General features: G+C 46.1%; 1 protein-coding gene across 4 annotated transcripts in view; it reads left to right on the plus strand.

The window, feature by feature from the left end:
• RGS3 (regulator of G protein signaling 3) overlaps nt 1-23,812 on the plus strand; it is an 805,262-nt gene that overhangs the window by 559,261 nt on the left and 222,189 nt on the right. For all 4 annotated transcript variants that reach the window (XM_069241285.1, XM_069241286.1, XM_069241284.1 and 1 more), the window contains one exon: nt 12,522-12,644. In XM_069241285.1, the coding sequence (XP_069097386.1) occupies nt 12,522-12,644 (123 nt within the window). The remainder of the gene's footprint in view (nt 1-12,521; nt 12,645-23,812) is intronic.

Genomic DNA, 23,812 nt, shown 5'->3' on the forward strand with positions numbered 1-23,812 from the left:
CAAGGGACTTACAAGTAAATTAAATATGTCAATTGGGTATAAGCCAATTAATTAGGTTTTAGGGGAGGAACACAAGTACTTTAGCACTGTTAATGTGCACAGACTTATAAGGCCAACAAAATAAGTGCAGCAAAATGGAAGAGTAGAGGCAAAACGTTTGGGGGAAGACCGCCCTAATGCTGACAGGTGTAACTCCTCCTCATCTGTCTCAGTACTGCAGTGTTAGTTCAAGTCCAACTGTGTTGCGTTCTCACATTGGACTAGCACTTGAATACAGTCAATAGTGAAGGTGCTTGAACACACATCCTTTTGAATTTGGCCTTCTTCTGAAAGCTAGCACCCTTTCTTTAGAAGGCAATGAACTTTTCTGTGTGAAACATTCAAGGCAGAGCGAATGCTAAAAGCCTGAGCTCCCCTAAAAGTCAGTGAAGCCTGACATGAAGATAGATTACAAGTAAAGGGGCACTCATCCTAAAACTGAGAGAACTACTGATGCAAAAGTGGAACTGCCAGGGACCAGCAGGGTCCTGGAGGACTCAACCCACGGTGGAGTCCTGGGGGGACCCTCGGCAATCCAGAGAGTCCAAAGAAGAAGAGGCAGCCCCTACAGGAGACCCACTTGCAGAGGGACCAGGTGTCGCAGAGGAGCCCACGCAGCACTGCTGGAGAAAGGTCCTTCTCCTGAGGAGGAGAGACTCCACCGTCTGGACCCAAAAAGAGTGTTGACTTTCTATCTAAATTGTACTAAAGATTTCAGGTTGGACGATCAACTCTTTTTCGGGTATGTGGGTGTGAAGAAAGGGAAGGCGGTGCAAAAACTTACCATCTAGCACGAGAAGCACACAGGTGGCTGTGGGTCGCAGGAAGGAGTACTGGGGCTGGGCCTGCACAGAGCCTGAAGATCCCTTGGAGGAGATCCAAACAAGCCTTGTCAGCTGCAAGAGACTCCATGAATGGGGGTACTGTCCTGCGTGGGAAGGTGTAGGAAGTTGGCTCTGTCTATATTATCTAAAAGTGAGAGATAGTGTGCACAGAGTCCAAGGGTTCCCCTTAGAGGTAAGATAGTGGCAAAATTAGATAATTCTAATTCCCTGTTTTGTGGTAGTGTGGTCGAGCAATAGGCTTATCAGAGGGTAGTGTTAAGCATTTGTTGTACACACAGGCAATAAATGAGGAAAACACACTCAAAGACTTAACTCCAAGCCAATAGTTTTTATATAGAAAAATATATTTTCTTAATTTATTTTTAGAACCACAAGTTTAAGATTTGAAGTAAATACATAAAATGCAAGGTACTCCGCACAGGTAAGTTAGGAACTTTGAATTAGAGCAATAACATATACACTTTTTGTTAAAATGGTAATAAGCTATTTTAAAAGTAGACATCGTGCAAAAATCAACAGTTCCTGGGGGAGGTACGTATTGGTTAAAAGTGTGAGGTAAGTAAGACACTTACAAGTCTCAGTTCCTGGGCATTGGCAGCCCACCGTTGGGGGTTCAAAGCAACCCCACAATTACCACACCAGCAGCTCAGGGCTGGTCAGGTGCAGAGGTCAAGGAGGTGCCCAAAACACATAGGCGCCTGTGGAGAACAGGGGTGCTCCGGTTCCAGTCTGCCAGCAGGTAAGTACCCATGTCCTTGGGGGCAGACCAGGGGGGTTTTGTTGAGCACTGGGGGTGGGGGGTGGGACACAAGTAGGCACACAAAACACATCCTCAGCGGCACAGGAGCGGCCGGGTGCAGTGTGCAAAACAGGCGTCGGGTTTTGTATAGGAAACAATGGAGGGACCCGGGGGTCACTCTAGCAGTGCAGGCAGGCACGGGGGCTTCTCGGGCCAGCCACCACTGGGTTAGGCAGAGGGTCGCCTGGGGATCACTCCTGCTCTGAGGTTCGGTTCCTTCTGGTCCTGGGGGCTGTGAGTGCAGTGCTTGGTCCAGGCGTCACGTCCCTTGTTACAGGCAGTCGTGGTCAGGGGGAGCCTCTGGATTCTCTCTGCAGGCGTCACTGTTGAGGTCCGGGGGGGTAATCTTGGGCTACTCACGGGGTCGCAGTCGCCTGGGAGTCCTCCCTGTGGTGTTGGTTCTCTGTATCTCGAGCCGGGGGCGTTGGGTGCAGAGTTTGAAGTCTCACGCTTCTGGCGGGAAGAGTGAGGTCTTTGAAGATTGTAGAAAAGTTGCAAAAATGTTGCTGGTTGTTGAGCAGAGCCCCTGCTCACAGGAGTTTCTTGGTCCTGGGGTTCAGGGCAGCTCTCTGAGGCTTCAGAGGTCACTGGTCCCTGTTGGATGCGCCGCTGGTCACAGATTTTCAAGTCAGGAGACAGGCCGGTAGGGCTGGGGCCAAAGCAGTTGTCGTCTTCCGTCATCTCTGCAGGCTTGTAGGTCAGCAGTCCTTCTTCTTAGTTCAGGTTGCAGGAATCTGATTTCCTGGGTTCTGGGGGTGCCCCTAAATACAAAAATTTAGGGGGGTGTTTAGGTCTGGGAGGGCAGTAGCCAATGGCTACTGTCCTGGAGGGTGGCTACACCTTATTTGTGCCTTCTCCCTGAGGGAGGGGGGGGGGGGGGGTCACATCCCTAATCCTATTGGGGGAATCCTCCAAAACTAAGATGGAGGACTTTTAAAGGCAGGGGTCACCTCCGCTCAGGGCACCTTAGGGGCTGTCCTGACTGGTGGGTGACTCCTCCTTGTTTTTCTAATTATCTCCTCCAGCCTTGCCGTCAATAGTGGGGCCAGTGGCCGGAGGGTCGGGCATCTCCACTAGCTGGGATGCCCTGCGGCGCTGTAACAAAAGGGGTGAGCCTTTAAGGCTCACCGCCAGGTGTTACATTTCCTGCAGGGGAAGGTGAGAAGCATCTCCACCCAGTACAGGCTTTGTTCCTGGCCACAGAGTGACAAAGGCACTCTCCCCATGTGGCCAGCAACTTGTCTGGTTGTGGCAGGCTGGCAGAAACTGGTCAGCCCCACACTAGAAGTTGGATTGGTATTTAGGGTGCATCTCTAAGATGCCCTCTTGGTGCATTTTACAATAAATCCCACTCTGGCATCAGTGTGCATTTATTGTGCTGAGAAGTTTGATACCAAACTTCCCAGATTTCAGTGTAGCCATTATGGAACTGTGGAGTTCGTGTTTGACAAACTCCCAGACCATATACTCTTTATGGCTACCCTACACTTACAATGTCTAAGGATTTGCTTAGACACTGTAGGGGCATAGTGCTCATGCACATATGCTCTCACCTGTTGTATAGTGTTCCCTGCCTTAGGGCTGGAAGGCCTGAGGGACTTATCTGAGTGCCAGGGCTGTGCCAATTGTGGAAGTAAAGATACAGTTTAGGGAAAACACTGGTGCTGGGGCCTGGTTAGCAGGGTCCCAGCACACTTTCAATCATAACTTGGCATCTGCAAAATGTCAGGGGGTAACTATGCCAAGAGGTATTTTTCTTACAGAAAGCAAGGGCTTACCTCCACCAAGGTTGAACAGCTGGCGGAGAGGACCCAAGAGGACTACTCTGGGCCATCACCCGTGATGTAGGATCCATCCGGATGAGAGGGGATCCACGCAGCTGGCCCTGGTTCCAGTTGGTGCCTGCGGATGCAGGGGAGTGACTCTTCCCCCCCCATCCCCTCCCCACCCCCTTGGGAGATTCCTTCTTCCTTCTCGTGCAGACTGAAGACTTTCCACCCTAAGAGGATGCACAGCTGGGTAAATGTGGCAGAAGCTGGATGGAGCCGTGGAAACAATTTTGCAAGCAGTGTCTTCATCATGGATGCAGATTGTCAGTTCCTGGAGGCTCCAGTCGCAGTTCCAGTGGCTAAAAGTCAAAGTAGAGGTTGCAGAGGTATCCTGCTGGAATCTTGCAAGCCGAATCTGAGGACCCACCCAAGAGAGAGACCCTAAAAAGCCCTGAAACTGGGATTGGTTACCTAGCCTGGTGACCACCTATCGGGGGAGCTCTGAAGTCACCCGCCTGACCTGGCCACTCAGATGCTCCCAGAGGTCCCTACTAACCCTGTATTCAAGATGGCAGAACCCAGTGACCCTCTTGAGGAGCTCTGGGCACCACCCGTGGGGTGGTGATGGACCGGAAAGTGGTCACACTCCTTTCCATTGTCCAGTTTTGCACCAGAGCAGGGACTGGAGGTCCCTGAAGCAGTGAAGACTGGGTTATGCACGGATGGCACCAAATATGCCCTTCAAAACATACCAGTGGCTTGGGGAGACTACCCCTCCCAAGCCATGTAACACCAATTTCCAAAGGGAGAGGGTTTTACCCTTCCCCCTCCCCCAAAAGGAATTCCATTGTTCTGCCTTCCTGGGCTTGAGCTCTTTAAGCAGCAGGAGGGCAGAAACTTGTCTGAGGGGTGGCAGAAGCTTGGGCTGCCGGAAAACCTTAGAAGGCTGGTAGGAGCAATGCTGGGGAGCCCCCAGAGTGCGTGGAATCATACTTCCAATACTGGCAACAGTTTTGGGGTATGATTCCGACATGTTTGATACCAAACATGCCGAGGTTCGGAGTTGCCATTATGTAGCGGGTATAGGTAGTGACCTGTGTCCAGTACACACACAAAATGACATCCCCGCACTCACAAAGTCCATGAAAATGGCACTGGAAGTCGCAGGGGTGCCCCTCACACACCGTTACCCTGCCCTCTGGGCTAAGATGGCCTGCCATTGGGGTAACTTACAGTGACCTGGCGCAGTGACCTATAGTGAAAAAGGCCCCATGCACCCTTTCACGCAGGCTGCGATGGCAGGCCCACAGAACACTTTGCATGGTTTCCCCATGGGTGACATAATACATGCTGCAGCCCATGTGTATCCCCTTCTCCTACCTCGCTGCCAAGACCTGGAACACTCTCCCCACCATCCTACGACAGACCCAGGACCTGCTGGCTTTCAGAAGACTCCTCAAGACCTAGCTCTTCGACCAAATAGAACCCCCCCCCCCCAAGCGCCTTGAGACCCTCGCGGGTATGTAGCGCGCTTTACAAATGCAGTGAATGAGTGATTGATTGAATGCCCTGGGTACCATATTCTAGGGACTTACATGGGGGCACCAGTATGCCAAATGTGGGGTGAAAATAACTAAGTTACCAAGTTTTAGAAGGGAGAGAGCATGATCCCTGGGGTCCTGGTTAGCAGGATCCCAGTGAACACAGTCAAACACACTGACAACGGGCAGAAAATGAGGGTAACTATGCCAAGAAAGACGGTACTTTTCTACACACTCCCAATATTTTCCTTCATAGTAGTGGGGCTCCACTTCTTAATGGTTTTAAAATAATCCTCGTCTGAAAGGGGGGCGTGCTCAAAAGTCCATTTGGGGGGCTGCCAGATTCATTAATTTGTCTGTGAAATAATGTTCAGGGTCGCCTACATCTTTTCTTTTGTCATCTCTTGACACTGAATGTTTTGAGCTTCTACGTACTGTCGGCTTTAAAAACATAGCTTGGTTGTCTACGTATTTGGAGTGACGTGCGGCTGAGAGACTTCCGTCATATTGTGCAAATGTACACTCTTCCGGGTTACAGCCGTGCACCTGCCTCTATGCCATTGCATCCTGCAAAAGTGCAAAAAGGAACTGTCCATTGTTTCTCAGCTGTCTTGTCTGAGGCGCGTGCACGAACTCCGCGAAATTCCAGTTTGAGTATGCTCTTTGCAGAGTGCAATAATTCCAGTTTGAGTATGCTCTTTGCAGAGTGCAATAATTCCAGTTTGAGTATGCTCTTTGCAGAGTGCAATTCCTTCTTCGCGGCACTCTGCTGGGTCCATCACCTTCAGTGTTCTCGTGGTGAATGTCTGCATTCGGCACCGTTCACTTTGTGCTCTCGCCATACATGGCAAGGCCACAGCTTCAGTAAACGTTTTGCCCCGAAGATCAGTGGGCCTGCTTTCCTCTTAAGCGGCTCTCACCTGAGCATCGTCCCTGTAGTTTCCACTCTACAGTCATTTTTCTAGTGATAATCTTGTTTTTCCTTTTACCTTGCCCGCTGGCATTTAAAGGTTACTGTTTCCTTATGACACGCTGTTTTCCACAGCTTGGCATTTTTATTGGTTGCATGGCCGTGAAACATGCAGCATAGCAACTTGCAGTAAACTTGACATTTATAAATTCTCATTGATCTGCTGGCCAGCAAAAAGTAGCTGGAGGTGTAATGTAGATGATTCTGTTGCAAAAGAAAAGAGAAGACAAATGTCCTAACTATACGATGAAAGGGTGTAACCATATCGCATACAACGTCCTTGCAATGTTCGTGTGTGCTTACAACTCCCGGCAGGGCGTCATGGATAGTGTTCCCGAATTCCTCAAGTAACCGCTTATTCAGTATACAGACTGCCTGCTTCACAAAGCACTGCCTAGGGCATCATTTCTTTCACGATCCAGCAAGCAATACATGGCACTTCTTCATCCAAAACCATGCAAAGTATAAAGTATGCTTGATTTTAAGTTTAAATGGCATAATTTTTTATCGCCTGTGGATCACCTCATCACCTCTTCAGCAAAGGAAGATCTTTCAACATCCGTGTGATGTTAAGAACTTTTGGTGCCTCGGGCCAGACGTATTTTATGGGGGGGGGAAGGGGGAGGGGGGGGCTGTTTTGAACAACTTTGAATTTCTGCCTATTTACTGCTAATTCTCAGATATGTTCTTAGCAGAACTTTGAAATCAAATGGTTAAACTGCGATTTGTTAATCCTAACTTGATTTTGAAGCAGAAGTGTGGCAAATCTTTTCTAGTGAGGGGCACTTGAAAACGGAAGAACTTCCTTATACATTGGCATTTTACACTGTAAGTCTTTTCTGTTGCATTTAACATCTGTACTGTAATACCATAGCACAGAAATGGGGCTTTATATCGGAGATGGTTTTTGCTGTCATGATGGGAACCACTTCCAGGTAAAAGCATGTACATAATAGAGGCATATGCAGGGCTTTCCAGGGCGACCACCTTCATTTACACTGCAGTTACATGAATTTGGTGGCACCAAAAACAGTAACTGTCTTGCCAGCCTAAATTAGATGTCAGATCAGAGCTCATTTTTGTAGTGCTGCTATAGCATCACTAGTAGAGACACTACTGTTAATCATCCTTACTATGCATGCTGGGCCTCACATATCAACTGAATGCTAGATACAAGCAGAGGGCAGCTTGATACGGATATGTTAATGTCACAATTTATAATGACAGTAATTCTTGCCAGATTGTGGGGATCCATAGCATGATTGTGCTCACCTCTGGTATTATGTTGCCTTAATGGTGCATTTTTTTTTTTTTGTGGCATATTGTGAACTTTCTTCAAATGACTTGCGACCCCTGCTATAATGGTGCAAGCGCCATAGGGTGATACGTATTAACATATTCCTGCCACTTCCCATCTCTTGATCTCATAAAGTGCTCTACAGTTTGTCTTCACATTCACTGCAGTGGAAGTAGTGCAAGTTGTCTGACAATTTAAAATAACATGATGCCAATGAAACCATTTTACTTCCATCGACCGTCTCGCTCACCCCCCAGTTCTCCTCTGTTGAGCTGGCGGGAAAGAGGAACGGCTGCAGCCTGCTCATTGTGACAAACATTTTCGGCTGCAGTGCGTTGTGTCTTTGGCCTGGAATTAAGAGGCCAAGGTTGGTCAACCCTCAAAGTAGACGTCTAGCCACCACATTTCTGATGGATACATCTAACCACATACCCCAAGGCGGCAGACTTGATCCACAGGATTTCTCATCAGTTCCCTTGTGTGCCAATAGGAGGTTTTCTGAGGCTCTGCATCAGTTCCGTCCCGCCCCAGAAGGGACGTCGGGCCACAATATAAACTCTAAGAGTTGACATTAGATCTCCTCAAAGTTCCTTCTGCCAGACTCAATGCTAGTGTCATTGCACTGGCATGTGGGGGCCGGTCTTGACATTTGTTAGGCTGCTACATGGCTTTCAGTACACACATTTCCAAAGCACTACTACATAAACAATGAGGTCCGCTGGGAAGGGCACCTTGCCCACTCGGTCCTTGAAGACTTTTTAGTCTGATTCGGTTCACTGACCCACCATCTAGGAGGTACTGCTTGGATATTTGTTCAAAAGGTGAAGAATCCTACAGTTAGAAGTCGCCATCAGAAGAACAAGTTACTCATCCTCCGTAATTCTCTTTCTGGCAGAGACTCTGTCAGTTTCTCATCCACCCTATCATCTTCCTCTTCCGTGAACTTTTCTCTTCACATAAAAAGATCTCAATTTAGAAATTTGCAAAATGATCACGACCAATCGAATTGGTTCCGCGTCTGCAGGCTTGGAACTATCAAGAAAACCTCTGATGGGGAAACATCCATTATTACGACTTTTTTTTTTATGAAAGTCGTTTTTTAACCACGACTCCGTTATTTTGTGCCTTAACTACGTATGTTCTGAACAACGAACATGCATGGTTAAGGTACAAAGAAGGGTGTTGGCGAAGGAGGACGACGCAGGTGACAAGGAGTCGACTAAGGTAAGTGGTGGGTTTAGGTTTTGGGGAGGGGGTGGGGGGTTAGGGGGTTTGAGGTTTTGGGGCGGGGTTGGGGGGGTGGGGCGTTTTTGGTTTTGGGGAGGGGGTGGGGGTTAGGGGTTTTTTGGTTTTGGGGAGGGGGTGCAGGGTTGGGGGGGTTTTGGGGGGGAGGGGGTGGGGCGTTTTTGGTTTTGGGGAGGGGGTGGGGGGGCAGTGGGTTTTAGGTTTTGGGGTGGGGTTGGGGGGTGGGGTGAGGGATGTAGGGTGAGTGGTGCCTATTAGTAATGATTTTATCAGGAATGCCTTTACAACAAAATATCTTTGTTAAGGCATTCGTGGTAAAATCATTAGTAGTAAGAACGAGGTCGGTGTTCCGACCTAGTTGTTAAGGCACTAGTTGTTTTCAAAGTCGGTGTTCCATCGTACAGCCCCTCTGATGTCCGCATGCATGGTGTCACCTATGTAGGTCCACGAACATCACACCTGGGGTAGAACAACTTCAAGACAGAACCAAAAGGGCCCAGCTGTGGAGGTTAAGGCCTTTTACACCTGATGTCCTGGAGCCCGACTTACTATGGGTCCTAAGCAACTGGGCCAAGTACCCCTTCAATTCTTTACTTCAGTAGTAGCGTGGGTCGAGCAGTTGAAGGCTTCTGCTAGGGTGGAGAATGTAGCTGCAGGGCGTGAACACAGGCTTACAACTGAAAATACGTTCAGCAGCAATAAATTATTGTCCAGTCAAATACTTACTGTTATGAAAAACGTATTTGTATACGAACAATCTGAAATATGGCATACAGAAACAATACTGACATTTCACTGAGGTCTAGGCTTTAGTGTTTGATATGCAGATCCCTAAGTCGCCCTTCTTTCTTGCTAGCGGTAGCGGTTTTTCCCCATTCAGTATAGGCGACATTCAGGTTAAGCCCCACTAGTAGTTTGAGTCTCTGGAGTCCCACTCTTACTCTTCCAAAAGTCAAGTGTTCCTGCGCCCAAAGCACTGTGTGGCAGAAGAACTACCCCTGGGCCTTCTAGCCCTATGATCAATCTTACCTGCTCCTGCAGGGGTGCGTTACCAGAGTCTCTAGGAGAGTTTCACTCTCTGATGTCATGGAGGGCTGCAGTGCCTGCTGGTGCGGAGTAGCACTTGAGGCTATGCAGGAGCAACTGCTGGGCGTCCACAGTGCTTTCTCCGGTGAGTTGATAAGCTCCTTTGTTCCTTCCCACAGGTGTAGGTGATGATTGCTTGGGCTCAGTCAGAGCTTGGGCATTTACAGGCCACAACTGCATCTTCATGGTGGTAGCATACAGGGTTAGGTTGCTAACTTCACTCGTCACATAGGTGACGACCTGGTTGAAGCAACCATTGTTAACTTCACGGCTGCCCCCTCTGGCATCTGGGGTTGCCAACTTGAATGTGCATACACAGGCGATGACCCGATGGATGCAGTAGCATCTTCTCGCACCTTCCTACTGGGATCCACTTGCTAGGATCACCCACTGGACCTCACACCCTCTAACGTTCTCCTTTTCGTCATAGGGCAAGCAGTTAGGAATTGGTTAGACAGGCTCCAGAGGCCGGTGCTCTTGGATTTCCATGGGTGATGTCCCATCACCAATCTTGGAGACCTTAGCCCCTAGTCCTTCTCACAGGCAGACGTCATGCAGAGCTTTTCTTGGATATAGAATCCGAATAGCTGCTTGATAGTAAACAATTTTGGGGGCCTTGTACTCCCTTCTTCTAGTCTTTTTACAGACACCAGATGTGATTTGGGGAAGTCTTTGAATTTTTTTGTTGGGAGTCTGCTTTCTTTTGAAGTGCCCATTCATGTGCTCTGCCCTTCTTCCAGAAACCAGTCTGTCACAGCAGAAGTAACTCCATATATGATAACCCCACAATCCTGGCCCAGTGGAGTGACTGGAGGTTAACACCTGGATGTCAGCCACATAGATATGTGCATCAAAAGGTTACCTTGGGCCCCAGCCCTACTCTGATTCTCTTAACAGCCCATCTCCTGAGATGTGCCCATGCTGCTTTCCAGTGACTGCTTCCTGAATCCGAGAACCTTTCGAAGAGTACCGAAGAGCCTTGCTCTCCTTTCTTCAGTTTGTCCCACCCAGCTCTCAGGAATGAAATAATCCACAAATCTGTCTGGGGAGGGGGATTCCTCTACCTCCACATGATCCTCCAGTCAGCCCTGGGTCTCCTAAAACGGAACCCAGAGTCTTCCATGTATTTATTGCACTATTCACAGCTACGCATACACACAGCATACTAATTTGCAACCACACCACACCACACTGCTCATCACTACATACTAACTTGATTTTAGGCCAAGGGTGAGTTAAGCACATATCAGATGAACTTTACCTGAGTGAGCCTGTAGGCCTCACTGACACAGATTAAATGGCCTGTTCACTCCTACTGATCACTACACAATATGCTGTCACCACTGTGCTCGTGCTGCTTAACTCCTGGCAAAGGCAGTAGCTTTTCACCACTATGAGGGTAGTGCTTTGGGTGCCCCTCTTGACCAAAAAAACAGCAGTCTGAGACAGGCCTGTCTTCATGGTGCGCACAACCATGCTCTGTGTTCATGCATGACCAAAAAATCGGCACCAGATATCCAGATTCCATTGCAGCTGGGACACTCGGGCCAGGGCACTATGCATGCGCTTTTCCATCCTAACAGTGCTCCTTCCACCCTACCTCCCACTCCTTCAAATTCAGTCAGATAAGCCAATGGCGTATGAATTAGTTTGCAAGTAATTTGCACATTTTTATTACACAATATCAGTGCCAATCTATACTCTTTTAGATTGCAAATTTCTCTATCATTTGCACATTTTTTTCAAAGTAATTTGGTAAATTGGCAGGGTTTTACAACTATAGTGAGTTTTTTTGTTGGGTGGGCGCGTTCAGTTCCCCCTTTCTGTCACCTACCTGGTTTATCCTCAAGTGCGACGAAATCTGAACCGTGGGAGGTGGGTTATTAGTGTTCCAGACCCATGTGGTTTTACCCCTTTATCAGTAAATTTATACTAATGCTCAACATGAGCACAGTTTATAATATCAAATGTACGGTTTCACGTATATAGAAAGAACCCCCTTCATTGCCGTTTATGTTCATTTCAGCCTCAACAATGGACAAATGAAGTCATGTAGGTGCAAGCAGAGCACAGTTCTTTGAGGCTGAACCAATCAATGCCCAAAAGATAGTTGCAAACAGGGGCGGCCCCTCTGCAGTGGCAGAGGGGCATCGTCCCCCTGGCTGAGTCAGCAAATGAAAAATAAAACGATAGCTTGCTATTGCAATATTTTTCATCATCATTTTTCATCTACTGGCTCGGTCAACAGGTGAAGGGAGGGGCGGGGCTGAACAATGGGGAGGTGGGTAGAGGGGAGCATGAAATAAGTGCACATGTGTGTTTGGCCGGCTGAAGCCGTCCAAACATACAAGCACTCTTAGGTTTCTCCAACCCTGCTGTATACACCCGGGTTGGAAAAACAGCACAGACCCCAGGCTTGAGTCTGAGCAGCAGTGACTGCTGCTTAGACCATTCCTGACGCTGCTTACATCCTATGTTTAGCATTTAGGCAGCTCTAGGATTGCTGGAGAGCCTGTGCTGGTGTCCCAACGAAACCTGGGACACCATAAGAGCAGCAAGGCGGCAGAAGACGGTGGCGGGAGACAGGATGCGGAGGTGTTTTATTTTTTTTTTTGTGAACAATGTTTCGCACATCGTCCCTCGCCGGCTCCCCCGTCGGCCGCCCCTTGACTTATGAAGCAGCCACCGCTGGTTGTACATCCAGCTCTTAAATATACATTGAATGTACGTAATCCACAGTCTGTTGCCAAAGTGCCACCCCCGCACCTAAGCAAGCCCGCTCTGTAAATTAGGGAACGTATTGGATTTCACCTCATAATTCTGTTTTATAAGCACATTAATGACATTAATTGATGAATGGTTGAAAAGCCTGGATTTTTGTTTGATAGCATTAGAGACACTAACCACAATATACCTCGTCTTATCACCAGAAATCAGAGTGTTTTTTAAATTTGGAAACGTTCTCGCAAGAACAGAAGGAGAGGATTTGTTGGTGTCTGAAAGAAAACATCACCAAGCAGAAGTTGAAGGAAACTGTTTCCACTAAAAAGATGGTAAGCTCCTGAATCTGAACGTCACAGACATAATTTTATCAGTCTTGCAGAAAACTTGTACTTTTGAACAAACAGTCCTTATTTGGGATGGTTAGGTTTCATGTTTTAGCATGCACCGGTTTTAATGTACGAAGATGTGGCTTTCTACGGCACAGTGTTTTATCAGTGAAACAAATGCAATTGTCTGATTTGCCTAAAATGAATACTTTATTTCCAGTTAATGTGAAAGTGCCTTTTAGTTATCAGAGGGCCCTCAAGTAAGTGATACGGCTGTAGAGCATATTTAAATGAGGCAAATGTCTAAGTCTGGACAGGATCATGCTGCTAAGATATATCGATTTGGAGCGCAGATGTGCTTCTCACTTTTGCTCTATAATCCATTGGTCATGTTTCATGATATAAAAGGAATATTGACAGCATGTTTGGAATTGACTTGCAATCCGCGAAAAAGGGCCACTAAATCTTAGACAGAGGGATTTAAAATATGTTGGATGCTATTAGCTTTTGTAGAAAGGCTTTGCTAAAAACACAAGAACGATAAATAATCATAACGTCTCATCGTGTATTAAAAAAAAACCTCAAAGAAATAGGTTCAAACCTCACAGTAAGTTAGCTGATATTATATAAGGTGATGAATTAAAAAAAACAAAAAAAAACATGAATCACCTTTTAATTCCGGGCACCGAAACAAAACGTTTAAAACAAGTTCGTGTCATCTTAAATTTGCCCCCATTTGTTCACATAGTTCACCTGAAAGATAGGAATTAAACACCAGGGCTTTTTTATTGTGTTTTTTTTTTTTTTTTTTTTTAAACAAAAGCAGAGGTTAGCACACTAAGGATCGCTGGGATGTATATATTTTTTATTTAAAGTGGCTTGTTTTTCACATCCCCTTTATGAGCTACCTAGTTGAAGTTATAACAGTGAGCATGCAATTTAAAAGAACATAATGGCTTCACTCTGCTCTGTTTACGTTTTTAATTGTAGTCTGTAAAATCTTTGGTGTGAATTTGTCGAATGTAGATCAGTGGTACAATGACGTAAGTCAAAAGTAAATCAGGGAAATATAGAGGCTGGCAGGAATAACACAAGGTTGGATTTCGATTTACATTAAAACATATGTTTATGTTTATTTTACTCAATCTAAATAATCTATTCAGCATGACAAACTATGGATTCCGAAATGAGATGTATGAAAAGCTTCAATAGATGAAAGGCGCTGTGTTTTCTACATCAAAGACCTTTTTATGTTTTGTCACAAGGTTGTAGCTATGTAGAATCTCCAGACATCTATGGAAAAGAACACACATTATAAATTCCATGGCACGTTGGATGTCTTAAAAAGGTGAAATAAAGAGTGATGATATTTAGTGTTTAACAGACGTGTCCTTCCTTTGCAGCTACACCTTCAGGATAACTGTGCCAATATCAGACATGAACATCCAAATACATATTTAAAGGGATCTGTGACCCCAAAGTCTGTCTTCTCCCATTACTGAGCAGGGCACTGTTTCTAAACAGTTTTTCAACTATGGAGTAAAATATGTTGTTAATTCTATTTCTTATGTTTGTCTCTATGACCTTAGTATTATGTTCCATGCATAAAGTCTTGAGAAGGGTGACCCTCGAAATAAGCAACGAGACCAAGTACTAGAGAGAAGAACTTAAGGTGGGGTGTTTATTGAATGAAGGGATACATTTTTCGATAATACTTACTCAGTTGCTGCAGAGATGCTGTTACGCTTCCAAAACTGTATTTATGCTTAATCCAAAAGTACAGAACGTCACTCAAATAAAATTAATTAAAAACAGGGACACTACAGGTGACATTGTATCTCCACAATTATCTTCTCTCAATGTAGCCACATGTGAGTGCTTGGCAGTATTTGTTTCCAGTACAATTTTCCCATTGTTGTCATGTACACGGGTACTTGGTACATACTAAATTAATATGTGATGCCATCTCCTTCATGTTGCTCAGTGTTTATTACATATAAAATGTATGAAAATGTAAAAACAAGCAACTAAAATGTAATTAATCTTTCCAGATGTGTCTTAAGAAAAACTTTTAAAATCTCACTAGAATTATTACGTCACATTGGTCGAATTGAAGTCACGTTCTTGAGAATCCGTGGTTACTTTTGTTGTCTATCACTACTTGACAATTTGCAGTATCAATGGTATACTCCAAGGTAATGCCAAGAATATGCCTATCATCCTTGATACCTCGAGATCCTGATCACCAAGCAGGTGGAGCATTGCTAAAACCGTATGTCTGATCCCCCTTATCCTTAACCAAGGAACGGTTCTTTTATCTCAGACATCCTTGTATTGAGGCAGATTCGAAGAAAGTTGCACATTTTCTGGGTGAGTCAGATCATAGTTAAAGGCTTCAACCTCTGCCATTTTTCATCTTACCAAGTTTTGGCCAATGTCAATTATTTAATTTCATCATTGCAGATTGACATCCCTGCTAAGCATTTCCAAGTGTATGTGCACATAAGGCTGTTAGTTATAATTTAAAATTAATCTGTTTTTTCAGCTTTAATAAGTAGGTTAACTCAGTTGTAGTTCAGCTTTGACTTTGTGGTAGAGGACTGTGGTGCCTTAAATAGTCTTTAGAATATTCTCTGATGGGCAAGGCTTGGAATGCATAAAAGTTTTAATTTTCAGACTAAATCTTGTTTCAATGCAGCATGTGATGTGTAAGGTGTTTAAAACTTTGCATGTTCGGCCTAGGCTGCATCAGGCGCTGTCATCTGTTTGACTGCATATAGAGCATGGCTGTTTGACCACTGTCTAAAGTTGACTTAAACACCACATCTCCTTGGTCAGAGGAAAGTCCTCTGCATTGTACAAGAAATGATTTTATCCTAAACTCCTTTCTATCCTTAGGGAATTATTTTGCATGAAATTATTTGCATTAAAGCAATAGTTTTACGACCTTTTTCTAGAGAGTAGCTTGATTTTGTTTTTCTTAGTAAAAGGCCATGATGGTGGGTTCATATTTTTGTCCCTTTAATGCCTTCATATTTTGTGTCTCGGGTAACAAATTGAAATATGAACCAGCACAGGGGCTTGCTTTGCTCTCTACAGTTTTCATATTTCTGGATAATATATCTAGGGCACTGTCCATGCACCACCAAGCAAGCCTAGAGAGTTTTGGGAACCACGAGAGATATAAGGTCCCACTTATTTTTGGCAATAAATGAAGCATACGACCCATCTGTAAATCGATTAGGTTTCTCTTGTGTGCTGGGCATGCGCTCAGCAACTGGCTTTTGTGTGTTCTTGGCGTTTAGTGCAGCAATTTCCAGAGAGCTCGGAATCATTACAGCCGGCTAACAGAATGAGCCAGCAGAGACTGTTATGAATATAATGAATGCAAAATAAGTAAGACCTATCCGGTGAACTTTACTAGTGGTTCAAGTGTTGATTCTGTGTCTAAATTTACTAAGGAAAATGATCTCAAAGATCTTTAGTGTAGCTCATTTCATTAGTCATGAAATGCCAGTTTTCATCAGCGTCCTTATATATTACTTGTTATGACGGGTACTGATGGTTTCTTGTGTGATGGTTTATCTTTTACGTATTGGTTGCCCATTAACCTTGGAACATGAGAGCACCAAGTCCAGGCTGGTGGCCTATGTCTACCTCACACACAGCTGCCTCTTCACAGTAGGGCTATGCACAGTGTCTGGCCAACCTACACATGACTGGCTTACTCTGAGCAAGTGAATGTGCAGAGGCGTCCATTCTAGTAAATGTTGGGGGACAAGCTGTATCACGCAGAACCATTCCAGCCCCATGCACAATCTGAGAGATCTAGGGCAGTTGGCTACGTCCTTCTCTGGCCTCCTGGTCTCACCTGGGAAAACAGTCAATCCTCTCATAGCATACTGGCTGTAGTTACATTTTGTCACAACTTGCCTTCCACCCTCATTGCATAGTGCAGGGCCAAGGCCTGCCACATTTGACCCATTGAGACATTTATTATTATTATTGTATTATTTTGTTTTGTAATATTGTTAGCATGTGCATAGCGGTTAGTACTTCTTTGGGGTGCTGAAATAATTTGACAGTGGTGTCTGTAGAAATGATTTTCATTTTCATGGGGATCACACAAAGGGGCACAGATGAAAGGGGTGGTGCCAGCTACAATCAGCAATCGTGAGGACTATGCATATATATATATATATATATATATATATATATATATATATATATATATATATATATATATATATATATATATATATATATATAGGCGCTTGCGCACACACAGGCAAAACAGGCATGTCAACATTTTAAACAGACTGTGAACTAAACATTGCAATCTGTGGAATGAGTAGGCGTCTTGAGAGTGCCTGAGTCACTCCAGTTCTCTGCACACCATGGCCTACATTTACGGATATTTGGTGCTGCCTTCCATCTAAGGGAGGGGGAAAATGCACCAAATCTACTGAGATATACGATATATATTTTTTCTCCCCCACTGCTGGTGGATTTTTGACTGCCATGTGCCAGCACGCATCTCATTGCACCGTAGCGCAAGGGTATGTATGTGTGTGGGTTCTCTAAAGCATAGGTTTTGCACTGGGAGTAGACCCTTCCGTTTCAAAAACTATTTTAAAACGTTTACCACTTTACAAGTGCGCTGTACAAAGCAGCACACATGCAAGGTTGGTAAAAGAATTGGAAATGAAAACATTTTTCCTCATTATGCCTGCCTCGAGGAGGCATGAGTTGGTGGCACAAATCCTTGTCTGTCTACATATTTTACTAGATAGGAATTTGCATCAAAATCCAGTGATGGTTGCCTAGTAACATCTATGTACCCCCTGTTGTATGCCACTTTGAAGCAAAATAGTGCAGCTTTGCATTACTTTGGGGTACTTTCCAATGATTTGCATTGGCTAGTAAATCCCACCCCCAATTTTTGGCCTGGGTTTGCTTTGCTTTTGTGATGCAGTCCCGGTGCAAGACTCTAGTAAATCTTGGCCCACTTTTTTCTGCAGTCTTTCAGTTAGACTCTAATGCCCTTCATCTCATGATATCTTTCCGAAACCCTCCGTCTACATATCTCTTACTCCATCTCTTTCCTCTTCAGCACCCTCTTTTCACTTACTCCTGCAAATACTTATTACATCTCCTTTTCAGTGCTTAATTTGAGCCAGCGGTTTCCGGTGCTCGGCACTGGCACTTATTTGACAACACCTGGGCTTGTGACAGTCTGCCACAAGGTATCAATTTAGGCATGACCACAGTAACAGTTAATTATTAATTCACAGTGCATTAAAGGTGCCTATTAAAGGTGACAATGATCTGCCTCCAAAGCCATTCTTATAGCTTTGGGGCCCTGGAATAGGCCAAATTGTCTCACTTATGTAAGTGTGATGGTTAGTAGTTGTGTTTTTACTATCATTGGAAGCATGGCTGAGGCAATGTGGTGCAAGCTGCAGTGGCCGGACGAGCCCTGGCACTTATTTTTTAATTTTTTTACATCTTAAGCACTGCTATTTTCCCTCGCCTTCTCTCACCCACCACCACCACCCTTCTCCTGTAAGCACTGCCTTTTATTTATCTGTTGCCCTGGCAATATTTAGACAGTTGTGTACCTCCTTCACACACTTTTGCATAGAATCACATATATAAATGGCACACCTCATTGCACTATGCACTCTGTAGAAAGTCCGAGTAATGGATGTTCACGTATTCTGAACCCCTTGATTACCCACTGATGGGCACTGTGGGAAGTTATCTCTGCCTTCGGGCTGAACTCCACAGCTCTCAATCATGGCCCATAATAAACAACCACCCACAGCCTGAACTCACTCAGATATATCGCATCAGCTTTTTTCACAGTATGCGCTATACATGAGTAATAATTTGCATTTAAAAAAAAAAAAAAAACAGAAACCTGACATTCTGAAAAAAATCAAATACTCTTAAAGTCAAGAATAAGTAAAACGTGAAATGTAAAGGGTGGTAATATGGCTGGTCCCAGTGTCTCTTTGCTGGCCGCAGCGGTCATCGGTGGAGGGGCACAAGTGGAGCCAGGACAATTTCAGATGGGGCACCAGTCCCTAAATGCAATGCCACCATTGCTTGCATCGGGGTAACACGCCACACCTTTTAGGGTGTGTGGGTGGAAGGGTGTTGTCCATGTTGTGTGTGATGACCATCAGACGCAGTTATCGTGTTATGGGACACAGCGTCTAGCAGTGTGATGGATAAAGAAATGAGAGCTGGGCACGAGTCCCTGGTTAGTTCAAGGCAGCAAGAGTAGGTCTCAGGTCTAGGTATGCGACACGAGAGCTCAGTCCACCCTACTGGGATTCGAACCAGTGACCTGCATGTTCCACACGGGTCTCTTCATCAAAGCACACCACTCTCGATGGCCGCATCTTCGAAAGTACATTGAATGCTCTCCCCAAAAATACATCTTCAGCGGCCGTGTGACGCGAAGCCAGTTCTTTTTCCATCAGAAAAATATGTAAATTGGATATTATTTTGTAATGTAAAAACGAATGTTTAAGGAGGGATCATCAAACGTACATCATCAACGTGCGCTTCCGAGTTAGCATGTAAAGGCAAATAGCAAAATAAAAAATGATTTTTTTTCTCACCTCGGCTTCTCGCGTTACTTTTAGACTTTTATTCAGTGATTCATGGTCTTGTTTTCGTGAACATAGACCGCGAAACGCCAGCAGAAGCCAAACAGCAGCAATTACTTTGTCGAATTGACAGCAAGTCTGACTTCTGCGGATATACCAGAGTTACAAGCGACACCTAATGCCGTGGACAGGAACCCGAAATAGTATTTTTTTTAATAAGAGCCTTGAACCGTGACAGTATCGTAGTCAGTCTGAGGTGCACTTGTTGAAACCTGATGCCCCAACGCTGTTATGTTTTGTTGTAAGCGAGATTGCGCACCTGGCTGGTCTAGATGTAATCGACCTGGGAAGATGAAATGCTGAGCAAGTCCTCCCGCATTCGAACTCTTGTCTTGCAGATAGCACACAAAAAGCAATCGATACATTGCCAGCTATATGAGGGGGGATCTGTTCATTGTCAAAGCGTGCCATTGTTCTGTGAAGTCACTAAGGTGGTTAAATGGCGGTGTAAATTGTTCTGAAACCCCAGTTTTCAGAAATGCTTTACTTTGGCAGCGTTTTGTGACCGTCACTAGCTGGCCTGAAGAAGCTTGCAGTAGTGTTTCCGGTGACCTTTTCTTCACTACTTCACTTACAGTTTCCATTGCTCCTGCTCGCGTTATTCATAGGTTACTTTGTACAGGAAACGACTTGGAGCAACAAATTCAGTTGTGTCAAATCGGGTTTCCTTTCATTCATTGATCTGCGAGCCAGGGAGCCACAGCAGTGTGCTTGGTGGTCCGAAATAAAAGTAGAATCTCACCTTATCAATAAGACTTTAGCAGTTACAAGGATCCAAGTCAGTTCGTTTTAAGCCCGCCTGCTGACCATTGGATGGCACCTCGCTTCTCTTCGTGCGTTCCCACGCGCCCCCGGTTCCTGAGCTTCACATTATGGTAACATCCTCAAATGAAAATAAACATCTGCAAGCCAATAGGTCCCGTCTATAACATCTGTTGGCTTTGGCAGGAAATGTTAGCCTTGCTTTGCAGATAGGTTGACCAGATTTTGAGGAGCAAAAACCGGGACATGTCAGACATAAAAGGACTAAAGGCTTTACTCACACTTGGGTAAAGCCCTCCCCCCAAAGTGGGGGGGGCGCTGCCCTTTAGGGGACGGGGCCTCCGAGGACCAACGCTCCCCTTACACACCAGAGGTGCGCAGGGCTGGCTGGAACTTCCGCCCCTACGCCTCGTGAGGCGTGGGGGCTGAAGTACAACAGGGGGCAAACGTGGCGACTACGTTGGCTGCCAGCCGGATCCAGCCGCCGCAAACCAGTGTGGGGCTATTTAAGAGCCCCCCCAAGAAGGCTCGACCTTTTTTGGCGGCCGGGTGCGTGTGGGGCCCACGGTTAAAGGGCGTTGGATCCTCTGGGCTCTTCGTTTTGTTCTTCGGCATTTGGACCCTCTGGACTTTCCTCCTTGTTGAAGCGGACTGAGCTGGTGAGGCGGTCATGGTGTCTGCACTCGCCCTGGGACGGAGCTGTAGAAGGCATCAAATCCACGTCTTGTCTTCGGGCGCCTGGACCCCTCTGAGCTGTAAGTATTACGCACAGCACGCCGTAGTTAAATAGAGAGTTCTAGTGCGTGCCGCATATTTTTTAAGGCACGCTTAAGGTTGCATCGGAGGTTATGTAATCGCGCTGTAAGTTTTGCTCTCAGCACGCCGTAGTTAAATAGAGCGTTCTAGGGCGTGCTGCGTGTTTTTTACGGTACGCTTATGGCTGCATCGGACTTTATGTAATCGCGTGCTGATCCTTCTGCCTTTGCCGCTCTGTGTTTTACGCTTTGTTTTTGTTCAATATTTCTGAGCGCGTGGAGGGCAGTGCGTGCTTGCCTGGAGGGCATTTCTCTGTTCGTAGGTACTTACAAGGTTTTGGTTACAAACGGCCACTGCCCCATTGCATTGTGATTTTCCGGAAGGGCACGCCGCTTAATTGTTTTCGTGCCTTGTATTGGGTCAAACAGCCCTTGGCCTTCTGGAGGTCTGCAGGGTCAGGCAACTTCCGACAAAAGGATCTAGAGCGCGCTACGGGGAGTGCACAACACTTTATGGCAAGGATTTGGAGTGTGATTCGGTATTTTACTGTGGCTTATTACGGGTGCGTTTATTCACCGCGTCTGTGTGGGAAAATTCTGACACTTGTATTCCGCGTTGGTTGTTTGTCCTTTATTTATTTTCATTAAATTCCTAGTGTGCACATGCTTCTAGCACAGGGTTGATGAAGTTTATACTCCTCCATCCCCGAAACTTGTGTTTCTTCGCTGTTGCTACTAGGGGCGTTTTCTCTAAATAAGGGCTTCCAGGAGATTGTGCTTTAATTTGGGACACCCTGGCATTTCTCTGATTGTGGGTTTGACAATTTGAAACATTGGGCTCATGGTGTTGTCATAAGTTTCCAGCACTGGCGTGTAGCCTGTGTGGTTGCGTTAATTGGCAGTTTGACCTGGCATTGCTAAATTGATTAAGACTAGTAGCTCTAATGACCTGTTTTGAATAACTGTGTTATATCATCTTGTTTGCAGGGTCATCACTAACACGTTAAAAAAACAAAACAAAAAAAAATTCCGTTGGTGTGGAATTGGAGGAGTGGGAATCACTCAACTCCAGCAATTGGTCAATGTAGCAAGGGGTTTTGGGGGGCTCCAGTCCCCAGATCTTATCATCATTCACTTAGGAGGCAACGACTTGGTGCGGTTGGGTCGCAAGGCACTAAGAGAAACAATATTCTTGGAGATCACAAAGTTGGCAAAACAATTCCCAAATGCATCAATTGCCTTGTCCCACATGGTGCCTCAACGCAAATGGGGCGCAGGGATCAAATCAAGGACAATCAACGATTCAGTACGCCGACTTAACGGCGAGATGGCCAAACTTTGCCCGGCCCAGGGCGGTTATGGAACATCCCCCACAAACTCTTAAAGGGCCCCCACATGTTTCACAAGGACCAGGGGCATCTATCGGATGCGGGTACTGATCAATTTATCCATGACCTGTGTTTTTTTTGCTCGTAGTCTTTTTATAGGTGGGGAGGGCGAAGGACCTTTGGGGCCCTGGTCGCCCTCGTGGCGGAAATTGAGATGTAAAAGTGACTAGAAACAACAGGGGGGCCGTGGGAGGACACCAGGGATAGGATCCTGAAGTTCTGGGTCAACCTGCGGATGTACACACCAGATCAAGGGGTGAGGGAGCTCAGATCGCAGGGGGGTCCATGGGGCTCCAGCTCTTGGCTGCCCCATTACACCCGAGTCTGATTGGTGTTTTGGAGGGGGGGGCTGGACCCGGAGCGTGAGGACAAGGAACGGTGTAGTCAGGGTAACCGCCCCTCCTAAGGATACAGGTGAGATATGGGTCACTTGTGTGGTCCAATGGTGGTTCAGGACAGGAAGCGATCCTGTCAGAAATGATTTATGGTCACTAATTCTCATGACTTGTAAATATGGTAAATATTTGTGGAATGTTCTTTATACTTGATTTATGACTATTTGCTATGAAGATGAAAAGATGATGTTAAATAAAATCCACTTCCAACAAAGTAAGTTTGTCGGTCTGTGTATGGCTGGTGGGGGGGTTAGTGGGGGCTGTCTGGAGGCCTCTGGATCCTAGGGTAAAGCGCCCCCTCCCCTTCCCCCCCAAAGTTGGGGGGGCACGGACTGTTAGGGGACGGGGCCTCCGAGGCCCAACGCTCCCATTACGCACCAGAGGTGTGCAGGGCTGGCCGGAACTTCTGCCCCCATGCCTCGCTAGGCATGGGGCGGAAGTACAACAGGGGGCAAAAGTGGCAACTGTGTTGGCTGCCGGCCGGATCCGTCCGCCGCAAACCGGTGGGGGGCTATTTAAGAGCACCCCCCCCCCCCCAAGAAGGCTCGACCTTCTTTACCTTTTTGCGGTGGCCGGGTGCGTGCGGGGCCCGCGGTTGACCCACCCACCCTCTCCTTGGTCTGAGTTGTGAAGTAAGGTTTTAGCGGAAATTGAGATATAAAAGTGATTAGAAACAACAGGGGTGGCCCCAAGGTGGGGCCCCGGGAGGACACCAGGGATAGGATCCTGAAGTTCTGAGCCAACCTGCGGATGTACACACCAGATCAAGGAGTAAGAGAGCTCAGATCGCTGGGGGGGCCATGAGGCTCCAGCTCTTGGCCGCCCGTTACACCCAGAGTCTGATTGGTGTTTGGAGGGGGACGGAACCCGGAGCTTGAGGACAAGGAACGGTGTAGTCAGGGTAACCGCCCCTCCTAAGGATACAGGTGAGATATGGGTCATTTGTGTGGTCCAATAGTGGTTCAGGACATGAAGTTATCCTGTCAGAAATGATTTATGGTCACTAATTCTCATGACTTGTAAATATGGTAAATATTTGTGGAATGTTCTTTATACTTGATTTATGACTATTTGCTATGAAGATGAAAAGATGATGTTAAATAAAATACACTTCCAACAAAGTAAGTTTGTCGGTCTGTGTATGGCTGGTGGGGGGAGTGTGGGTTGTCTGGAGGCCTCCGGATCCTATTA

The sequence above is a fragment of the Pleurodeles waltl genome, chromosome 6 (assembly GCF_031143425.1).
Source record: "Pleurodeles waltl isolate 20211129_DDA chromosome 6, aPleWal1.hap1.20221129, whole genome shotgun sequence".
Lineage (NCBI taxonomy): Eukaryota > Metazoa > Chordata > Amphibia > Caudata > Salamandridae > Pleurodeles > Pleurodeles waltl.